At 57.2% G+C, this 10,154-nt stretch overlaps 1 protein-coding gene across 1 annotated transcript in view; it reads left to right on the top strand.

Moving 5' to 3' along the window:
- ESPL1 (extra spindle pole bodies like 1, separase) overlaps positions 1-10,154 on the top strand; it is a gene marked incomplete at its 5' end in the record, with an annotated part of 23,230 nt that overhangs the window by 6,878 nt on the left and 6,198 nt on the right. Inside the window, 14 exons of the mRNA XM_031065679.1 lie at positions 121-255; positions 641-778; positions 1,303-1,474; positions 2,372-2,440; positions 2,837-3,170; positions 3,489-3,598; positions 3,925-5,037; positions 5,075-5,403; positions 6,312-6,870; positions 6,960-7,043; positions 7,552-7,783; positions 8,384-8,589; positions 8,772-8,899; positions 9,512-9,634. Coding sequence (XP_030921539.1) covers positions 121-255; positions 641-778; positions 1,303-1,474; positions 2,372-2,440; positions 2,837-3,170; positions 3,489-3,598; positions 3,925-5,037; positions 5,075-5,403; positions 6,312-6,870; positions 6,960-7,043; positions 7,552-7,783; positions 8,384-8,589; positions 8,772-8,899; positions 9,512-9,634 — 3,732 coding nt within the window. The remainder of the gene's footprint in view (positions 1-120; positions 256-640; positions 779-1,302; positions 1,475-2,371; positions 2,441-2,836; positions 3,171-3,488; positions 3,599-3,924; positions 5,038-5,074; positions 5,404-6,311; positions 6,871-6,959; positions 7,044-7,551; positions 7,784-8,383; positions 8,590-8,771; positions 8,900-9,511; positions 9,635-10,154) is intronic.

The raw sequence follows: 10,154 nt of genomic DNA, 5'->3' as shown, positions 1-10,154 counted from the left end.
GGTGTTTTGGGGATGAGGAGGAGAAAGGGAGTATTTGGGATGAGGAAGAGCAGGGAGAAGTTTTATCCTGGGATCCCTGGACTGTTTTTGGGATTTATCCGAGGATTTTCCCCTTCCCAGCCCATCCAAGCTCTGGAGAGTTTCCTGCTGCTCCTCTCGCTGTGCCGGAGGCTCGGGGATCATTCGGGAACAGCCAATGCCCTGTGCCAGATCAGCCGGATCCTGCTGCAGCTGGAGAGCCCTGCCCAGGCCCAGGTATGGCCAGGAAATCCAGGAATGTCCTTCCCAAATCCAGGGAAGTCTGGGAATATCCTTCCCAAATCCAGGGAAATCTGGGAATGTCCTTCCCAAATCCAGGGAAATCTGGGAATGTCCTTCCCAGGCCCAGGGAAATTTGGCAATAACCTTCGGGATGGGGGAATTCCAGGATTCCCAAAATCCTGGGAAAATCAGCCCTTAGAGGGAGGGTTTGGGACACCCTGGGAATCCAGGAATCCTGAAAATCCCAGGAAAAGGATTTCAGTGGGTTTGGGGCACCTTGGGGACTGTGGATGTCCAAAAATCCTGGGAAAATCCTGAAAATCCCCCCCCAGGATGGGGTTTGGGGTTGCTGGCACTGATCCAGGCGTGGCATTCCCAGGTTTTCCTGGAGGAGCTGGAATTGTGCCTGGAGGAGGACGAGGGCACCGAGGATTCCCAGCTGCTCCTGCGCCATTCTCAGCTCCTACTGCGCAGCCACCTCTGCTGCCTCCAGGGTGGGGGATTTGGGGGAAGGGGAGTGGGAGGGGGTGATCCCAAATCCTGGTTTTTCCAGGGCATGGTCCTGCTGCTGGAAGGGAATTGGGATGGGGGAATGGGATAAGAGGACTGGGATGGGATAAAAGGACTGGGATGATGGGATTGGGATGGGATCACCCCCCATGATCCCAAATCCCATTTTTCCCCTTTTTTTTCTGATTTTCCTGGCGGATCAGGGCATGGTCCTACTGCTGGAAGGGGTTTGGGATGGGAGAATGGGACAAGAGGACTGGGATGGGTGGGATTGGGATGGGATCACCCCCTGTGACCCCAAATCCCATTTTTTCTCATTTTTCCTGTTTTTTCCACGTGGATCAGGGCGTGGAGCTGCTGCTGGAAGGGGATTGGGATGAGATTGAAATTGGGATGGGAGAATGGGATAAAAGGACTGGGAATGGGTGTGATTGGGATGGGATAAAAGGACTGGGAATGGGTGTGATTGGGATGGGATCACCCCCTGTGACCCCAAATCCCATTTTTTCTCATTTTCCCCGTTTTTTCCAGGCGGATCAGGGCGTGGCCCTGCTGCTGGAGGCCCTGAAGGAGCCCCAGGCCCAGAGGGCCACCCGGGGCTGGTACCTGGCGCAGGCCCAGGGGCTGCAGGTGGCGGCCGCGTTCCTGGAGCTGCCCCCGGCGCACCTGGAGGCGCCGCTCCGGGAGCTGATCCGGCAGCAGGGTGGGAAAAATGGGAAAATCTGGGAGAGGGACAGAGGGGTTTGGGGTGGGGAGGGAGAGGGAGGGAGTTTTGGGATAGGGAGAAAGAGGAAGGAGGGGTTTTGGGATGGGGAGAGTTTGGGATGAGGAGGAGGAGGGAGAGAGTTTTGGGAAGATGAAGAAGAGGGAGGGAGTTTGGGATGAGGAGGAAGAAGGAGAGGGTTTTGGGATGAGGAGGGAATTTGGGATGGACAGAGGAAGGGAGTTTTGGGGTGAGGAGAAAAAGGAGTGAGGGGTTTTGGGGTGAAGAGGAAGAGGGAGGGAGTTTGGGATGAGGAGGAAGAGAGGAAGGGAGTTTTGGGAAGATGAGGAAGAGGGAGGGAGTTTGGGATGAGAAGGGAATTTGGGATGGACGGAGGGAGGGATTTGGGATGAGGAGGAGAAAAAGCAGTGAGGAGTTTTGGGAGGAGGAGGAGGAAGAGGGAGAGAATTTGGGGCAAAGAAGAGGAAAGGGAGTTCAGGGATGAGGAGGGAGTTTGGAATGATTAAGGAGAGAGTTTTAGGATGAGGAGGAAGAGGGAGAGAGTTTGGGATGAGGAAGAGGGGAGGGAGTTTAGGGATGAGGAGGGGGAGGGGTTTTGAGAATGAGGAGGAGGAAGAGTAGGGAATTTTGAGACTGAGGAGGAAGAGGAAGGGAATTTAGGGATGGAGAGAAACACAGAGGAGTTTTGGGGATGTGGAAGAGGAAGAGTTTGGGATGAGGAGGAAGGAGAAGGAGGGAGTTGAGGGAGAAGAAAGAAGAGTGGATTTGGGATGAGGAGGAAGAGGAAGGGCGAGTTGGGATTCAGGGGAGCTTTGCTGTGAGGAGGAGAAGGATGAAGGGCTGGGGATCCCCCGTGCTGATCCCGTGGCATTCCAGGCTGGAGCAGCCCCAAGGTGGCCCTGCTGGAGGCGCAGAAGCTGCTGAGGAGCGTCCTGGTGTCCCTGAGTGGGGGTCCCTGGGGTGGGATTGAAGTCCCTGGGGTGGAATTGGGGTCCCTGGGGTGGAATTGGGGTCACTGGAGTGGCACTGGGGTCCCTGGGGTGGCATTGGGGTCACTGGAGTGGCACTGGGGTCCCTGAGGTGGCATTAGGGTCACTGGAGTGGGATTGGGGTCCCTAGGGTGGGGGTCCCTGGGGTGGCATTGGGGTCACTGGGGTGGGATGGGATGGAATGGGTTTGGGGTCCCTGGGTTGGGATTGGGGTCCATGAGAACCTCTGGAAGGGGATGGGAGCTTCTGGAAGCCTCTGGGATGGGTTGAGGTCCCTCTGGAAGGGGATGGGAACCTCTGGAATGCGATGGGAGCTTCTGGAAACCTCTGGGATGGGTTGGGGGTCCCTCAGGAAGGGTTGGGATCTCTTGGAATGAGCTGAACTCCATGGGAAGGTCCAGGAGCCTCAGGACCGGCTCCATCTCCCCTGGAACAGCTCCATCTCCCCTGGGAATGGCCCCATCCCCCCGGGACCCCTCCCCACCCGGTGTCTCTCCCAGTATTCCCAGTGCCACCCCGCTGTCCCCAGGCCCGGCGCTGGTGCAGAAGTGGCAGGTGCTGGGGGACGCCCTGGGCTGCTGCCAGCGCCTGGTGACGCTGCTGGGCCACTGCGAGGTGCTGTGCAGGGCCAGGGCCTTCTGCAGCGAGGGGCTGAGCATGGCCGGACACCTGCAGGCCGCCCGCTGGTCAGTGCTGGGGCTGGGAACGGGTTTGGGGTCATTGGGAATGGGATTGGGGTCATTGCGAATGGGATTGGGGTCATTGGGATCACTGGGATTGGGTATGCAGTCATTGGGATTGGGAACGAGGTCATTGGAGTAATTGGGGTCGCTGAGATTGGGAACAGGGTCATTGGGATTGGAAATGGGATCATTGGGGTCATTGGGATCAGGATCCTTTAGGAATGGTAGGGCAGGAGCTCATTCCCACCTCTCTCCCTGCTCCAGAGGGCTCTGAGGGGTCTTTTTTCCAATTTTTTCCCATTTTTCCCCGTTTTCCCGCAGGTGCACGTGGTTCCTGGTGCTGCAGTCCCAGCTGGAGCTGCAGCAGGGGGAGCTGGAGCTGAGCCAGTCCCACCTCCAGCACGCCCAGTTCCTGCTCCAGCCACAGACTGGTGAGCACTGGGACGGGGAAATCCTGGTCGGGAATGGGGGAAATCCCACTCTGGGAATGGGGGAAATCCCAGTGATCCCAGTCTGGGAATGGGGGAAATCCCAGTGATCCCAGTCTGGCTCTGGGGGAAGGATCAGGCTCGGACAGGATCCAAATTTTTGCACCTTTCTTTGGGCTGGAAAATCCCAAATTATCCTTTCTATCCCCTCCAGAGTTAAATCCCTTTAGGAAGAGAGCCCCAAACATCCCTTCCAGAGCTCAAACCCCACTGGGAATCATTCCCTGCATGACTCCAAACCCCAAATCCTCCCTGAATTCCCATTCCAGAACCCAAACCGCGCCGGGAGCCTCGGCAGCGCCGGGCCAAGATCCAGCTCCGGAAGGGCCACCTGGAGAGGAGGAACCCCCTGGATCCCATTCCTGACCCCATTCCTGGCGGGGAGGAGGACGAGGAATTCCTGAAGGGTCCCTGCCTGGCCCTCGTGGCTCCGGCCGCGCTCCCGGAGCAGCCGGACGCTCTCACGGCCTCGCCGGAGCTGAAGGGAAGAAAAGCCTGGAAAAGTCTGGAATTCCTGTCCCACCCCTCGGGATGTCCCTGCTCCTTCTGCCGTGACCCCGCCCTGGTGGCGCTGGGGCTGCGCTGGCTCCTGGCACAGGCCAGGACGTGGTTGGTGGCCGGGGAGGTGGCACCGGGGCTGGCACTCGTGAGGAGGGTGCTGCCCCGGTGTGCCAGCGCTGGCACCCACCTGGCACGGGAGCTGTGGGGCAGAGTGCAGGGCCTGGGGCTTGGGGACATCAGCAGGGACAGGGGGGCTCCTCCTGGGAGTGGGGACATGGTCAGGGATGGGGACAGGAATCTGTCAGATCCCTCTGGGAACGAGGACGTCATCAGGGATAAGAGAATTGCTGGGGATGGGGACGGAAATCAGCAGGACCCTTCTGGGAATGGGGACATCAGCAGGGACGGGGACAGGAGTCTGCAGGGCCACTCTGGGAATGGGGACACCATCAGGGATAAGAGAATTCCTGGGGATGGGGGCAGAAATCAGCAGAACCCCTCCAGGAATAAAAACCCCTCTGGGAATGGGGTCATCATCTGGGATGGGGACAATCCTGGGGACAGGGACATCCTTGGGGACAGGGGTCTGCAGGATGTCTCCAGGAATGGGGACACCATCAGCAATGGGGACACCCCTGGGGACAGAGACCTGTGGGATCCCTCCAGGGACAGAGACCCCTCTGGGAATGGGGACACCATCAGGGTTGGGGACACCATCGGGGACAGGGACCCCCCTGGGGACAGCACCCTGGGCCCACTGGCTGAGTTGGTGGCCACTGGCTACTCCACGCTGGCCCTGCAGAGCTTGGCCAGTCCATCCCAGTGCCCCTCCATTTGGGACGAGGAGCTGGAGCGGGGACTGACCCTTTTGGGGTCCCAAAGTCCCCCGTCCCCCAGCCTCTCCCAACCCCTCAAAACCCCAAAAAACCCCCAAAGCTCCCCCCAAAACCAGGCCCCAAAAAGCCAAAGCCCCCAAAGGCAAGGCGGGGAAGACCCCAAAAGTGAAGCCCCCCAAATTTGGGGACGTTTTTGCCCTTGGGGACTCGGACCCTGAGGTTCCCCCCATTGTCCTGCGGCCGGGGGGGCCCTGCACCCCTCACCCCAAATCGGGGGTGCCCCCAAAAGCGCTGCTGGGGGGGCCCAGGACCCCCTTCACCATCTTCAGCGAGGAGCCCTCCCCGCCCGGGGGCAGCTCCCGGCTCCGCAGGGCCCCCAAAATCCCAGGAAGGGTCAAGTCCCGCATCAGGGTGAGTTTGGGCTTGGGGGGAAATTTTTGGGGAGGGAAATTTGGGATGGAAATTGGGAGGAGGGAAGGTTTGGGATGGAAATTTGGGAGGGAAATCAGGAGGAGAGAAAATTTTTGGGGGGGAAATGATTGGGAGGAAAGGTTTGGGATGGGAAGTTTGGGGGGCAAAGTTTTGAGGGGCAGAAGTTGGGAGGGAAATTGGGGATGGAAATTTGGAGGGGAAATCAGGAGGAGGGAAAATTTTGGGTGGAAAATGGGGAAAAGTTTGGGAAGGGAAATCTGGGGAGGGAAAATTTTGGGTGGAAAATGGGGGAAAAAGTTTGGGAAGGGAAATCTGGGGAGGGAAAATTTTGGGTGGAAAATGGGGGAAAAAGTTTGGGAAGGGAAATCTGGGGAGGGAAAATTTTGGGTGGAAAATGGGGGGAAAAGTTTGTGAAGGGAAATCTGGGGAGGGAAAATTTTGGGTGGAAATTATTGGGAGGGAAAGTTTAGGAAGATAAATCGGGGATGGAAATTTGGGGCGTAAATCGTGAGGAGATCAAGTTTGGGAAGGGAACTTTGGGTTGGAAAAGTTTAGGGGGACTGAAAAATTTTGGGGTGGGAGGAGAAGGTTTAAGGGAAAGGTTGGGAAAAGTTTGGGAAGGGAAAAGGATTTTGGAAGGGAAAGCTTTGGGGAAGAGGAGAAGTTTGGGGGGAAAGGAAAAGTTTAGAAGGGAGAAAAAATTTGGGGGGCAGAAAAAGTTTGTGAGGGAAAGTTTTGGGGAGGAAATTCTGGGGAAGGAAAGAAAATTTTAGGGGGAAAATTTGATGGGCAGGGGGGAAATTTCATGTGGAAAACTTTGAGAGGGTGAGGAAAAATTTTGGGATGAAAATTTTGGGCTGAACCCCTTTGTCCCCTCCCTTTTTCAGGTGACATTCAGTGACAGCGACCCTGAGGAGCCCCAAATTCCCCCAGATCCCCCCAAAACCACGCAGAAAAGTTCCTGTGCCAAGAGGAGGGTTCAGCCCCAAAAATCCCCCGGGAATTCTCCAGGAATTGGGGCTCGGCCCCGACGGGGGCGGCCCCGAAAGGAGCTGGGGACCCCCAAAAAGAGGGAAAAAAGGGGAATCAACCACGTGGAAAATGTGGAAAAGAAGGAAAATGACATCCCCCAAACAGCTCTGGAAAAGAGGGAAAGAAGGGGAAACCCCAAAGTGGAAAAAACGGGAAATCCCAAAATGGAAAACGTGGAAGAGAAGGAGAAGGGAAAACCCAAAAAGACTCTGGAAAAGAAGGAGAACAGGGCTCCCCGCCGGGCTGGGGGTCCCCGGGAAAAGAAGGAGAGGGGGAACCCCCAAAGTGGAATTCTGGAGGAAAAGAGGAACTGGGAATTTTCTGGGATTGAGGAGCGGGACCCCCTGAGGGCCGTGGAGGAGGAAGAGGAGGAGGAGGAGGAGATGAGCTTCGAGCTGCCCCCGCTGCCCCCAGGTGAGTTTGGGCGATTTTTGGGGGGGGTTTCACCTTGGTGACCCCCAAAATTGCCCCTTTTAACCCCAAAACTGCCTCATCTTTTCCAGGTGGGGCCAGCAAGGAAATCCCAGGAACTGGGGACAAGGGGGATCCCCCAAATCCAGAAGGATCCCAGCCCTCTGCCCAGCCTGGTGAGTACGTGGAATTTGGAGGATTTGGGGAATTTTGGGGCGGTTTTGGGATTTTGGGGCCCAGCTGAGCATGGCCTGACTTTCCAGGAGTTTTCCTTCCTTTTCCAGAAATTTTCCTTCTTTTTTCTCAGGAGTTTCCTCTCCTGAACTTTTCCCTTCCCCGAATTTTCCTCTTCCCCCCCAAATTTCTCTTCCTTCCCCCAAATTTTCCCTTCTTCCCCAAAACTTTTCCTCCCAAACTTTCCCTTTCCCCAAACTTTCCTTTCTTGCCCCCAAACTTTTTCCCTCTTGTCCTGACCCCTCCTGTCCCCGCTGACCACTCTCCCCTCTGTCCCCTCAGGTGACCCCTCACTGACCATTGTCCCCACAGGTGACCCTTCACTGACCATTGTCCCCACAGGTGACCCTTCACTGGACACTGTCCCCTCAGCTGACCCCTCACTGGACACTGTCCCCTCTGTCCCCTCAGGTGACCCTTCACTGACCACTGTCCCCTCTGTCCCCTCAGGTGACCCTTCACTGGACACTGACCCCTCTCTGGCCGCTGTCCGGTCCCTGCTGGCCGAGGCCCTGGCCTGGGTTGGTCACTTCCCCCCGGGCTCTGTCTATGCCCAGCTGTGCCAGCTGCTGGCCCTGGCCCTTGGGGACAGGGACCCGCTGGCCACCGCGGGGCTGCTGGCAGAGTCCCTTGGTGTCACCATGCGCCACCAGCTGCTGGCCATCGTCCACGCCAGGGCACGGTGCGTCACGGGGGTGGCACCTCCTGTGGCACCCTGTCCTGTGTCCCATTCCCAGTGTCCCCGTCCCTGCCCAGTGCCCCCTGTCCCCTTCCCAGTGTCCCCTTCCCAGTGTCCCCTTCCCAGTGTCCCCTATCCTCTTCCCAGTGTCCCCATCCCTGCCCAGTGTCCCAGTGTCCCCGTCCCTGTCCACTGTCCCCATCCAATGTCCCCTTCCACTGTCCCCATCCAGTGTCCCCTTCTAATGTCCCCTCCTTTCATCCCCAGGGCCCGGGTCCCACCCAACGTCCCCACTCCCAGTGTCCCCACTGGGGATTCCTCCATGGGGAAGGCACTCATGACATATTCCGCATCCCCATCCCATATCCCCATCCCACATCCCAAATCCTTTATTCCGCATCCTCATCCCCCATCCCGTGTCCTACATCCCATATCCCACATCCCATCTCCCATATCCTCATCCCCCATCCCATATCCCCGTCCCACATCCCATATCTTTCATCCCACATCCCCATCCCATATCCCATCTCACATATCCCCCATCCCCTCTCCCCAAATCCCCATCCTGGCCCCATCCCAAGGAACTTTGGGATGACCCCACAGGAAGAAGAGAAAAGCAGCAGCAGCAGCTGGAGGGGACATCTCGGATCAGCTCCGGGGCCTCTCCCTGGATTCCCAAGATTCCCTGAATTCCCAGGATTCCCAATCCCACCTGGCTGAGCTCGAGGGGCTTTTCCAGTTCAGCTCTGCGGGTTTGGGGCCGGCGGAGCGGGATCGGTTCCGGGAGCAGCTCCAGAAGATTCCCAGCGGTCAGTGCTGGGATTCTGGGCTGGGAGATCCCAAATTCCCAGTTTGGGGATAAAATCCCAAATTCGTAGTTTAGGTATTCGGTGGGGATGGTTGGAATTCAGGACTGGGAAGCTTTTCCAGTCTCAAGAATTCCATGGGGTGTAATTCCAGGGGAAGTCCCACATTTGGGGTGTCCCCTCAGGTGTCACGGTGTGCCAGCTGTCCCTGGTCAGTGCCACCCCCGGTGCCCTCGGGGACACGCTGCTGCTGACCCGGCTGGAGCGCGGCCAGGAGCCCGTCAGTGTCCGCATCGCCACCGAGCGCTGCCAGGTCAGGGGGAGCTTCCTCTTCCTTGTCCTCCTCCTCATCTTTGTCATCCTCATCTTCATCCTCATCCATGTCCTTATCCTCCTCCTCCTTCTCCTCCAAATCCTCATCTTCATCCTCCTTCTCATCCTCATCTTTGTCCTTATCTTCATCCTTCTCCTCCTCCTCTTTCTCCCTCTCCTCATCGTCTTCATCCTCATCTTCATTCTCATTCTCATCTTCATCTTCTTCCTCATCTTCCTTATCCTCCTTCTCCTCCCCATCCACATCTTCATCCTCCTTCTCATGTTCATCCTGCTCCTCATCTTTATCCTCCTCCTTCTTCTCATTCTCATCCTCCTCATCTTCATCCTTCTCCTGGGGGCTGGAGGGCCCTGACCGTTCCAGGGATGGGATCCTGGCTCCATCCTCTTCCTCCCCTTCCTTCTCATTCTCCTTTTCCTGGGATGGGGCCACCTGCAATTCCAGGGATTCAGATCCCAAATCCATCCTCATCCTCCTCTCCCCAGTCCAGGAATTGAGATCCCAAACCATTTCCCATTGCAGGGATTGGGATCCCAAACCCCTCCCAATTCAAAGGATTGAGGATCCCAAACCCCTCCTGTCCCTCTCCAGGCCCCCCTGAGCGGGATCCTGCAGGAATTCGAGCGGATCCAGCGGGAGCAGCGCGAGGCCAACGCCTGCACAGAGCGCCGGGAGTGGTGGGAGTGGCGATCCCGCCTGGACCTGCGCATGCAGGTGGGACAGGGACCCCAAAAACCGGGAAATCCCTTGGGAACAGGGCTGGGAACACCCCCAAAAGCCCCTGGGATTGCCTGGAAAACCCCCTAAAATTTCATTGGATTTTCCTGATTCCCTGGGGGATTTTCCCTGGGATCCCCTGTGAGATTTCTCCTGAAATTTCACAAACCCCAAGTATCAGGAAAACCCTTGGGAACGGGGCCAGGCCCACCCCAAAACCCCCTGGGATTCCTGGGGGATTTTCCTGGGAATCTTGTGGGATTTCCTCTGGGATTCCCTTTTGAGATTTTTCCTGGGATCCTCGATGGGATTTTCCCTGGAAATCCCCCTGAGATTCCTGTGGGATTTCCTTGATTCCTTGTGGGATTTCCCCTGAGATTCCTGTAGGATTCCCTGTGGGATTTTCCCTGCGATTCCCTGTGGGATTTTCCTTGGGATTCCTGAAATCTCCCAAACACCCAAATATCAGGAAAACCCTTGGGAATGGGACCCCATAACCTTCCCTGTAGGATTCCCC

The sequence above is a fragment of the Geospiza fortis genome, unplaced genomic scaffold, assembly GCF_000277835.1.
Source record: "Geospiza fortis unplaced genomic scaffold, GeoFor_1.0 scaffold3064, whole genome shotgun sequence".
Classification (NCBI taxonomy): domain Eukaryota; kingdom Metazoa; phylum Chordata; class Aves; order Passeriformes; family Thraupidae; genus Geospiza; species Geospiza fortis.
The sequence above is the reverse complement of the archived record's forward strand: the minus strand, read 5'-3'. Positions and strand labels throughout refer to the sequence as shown.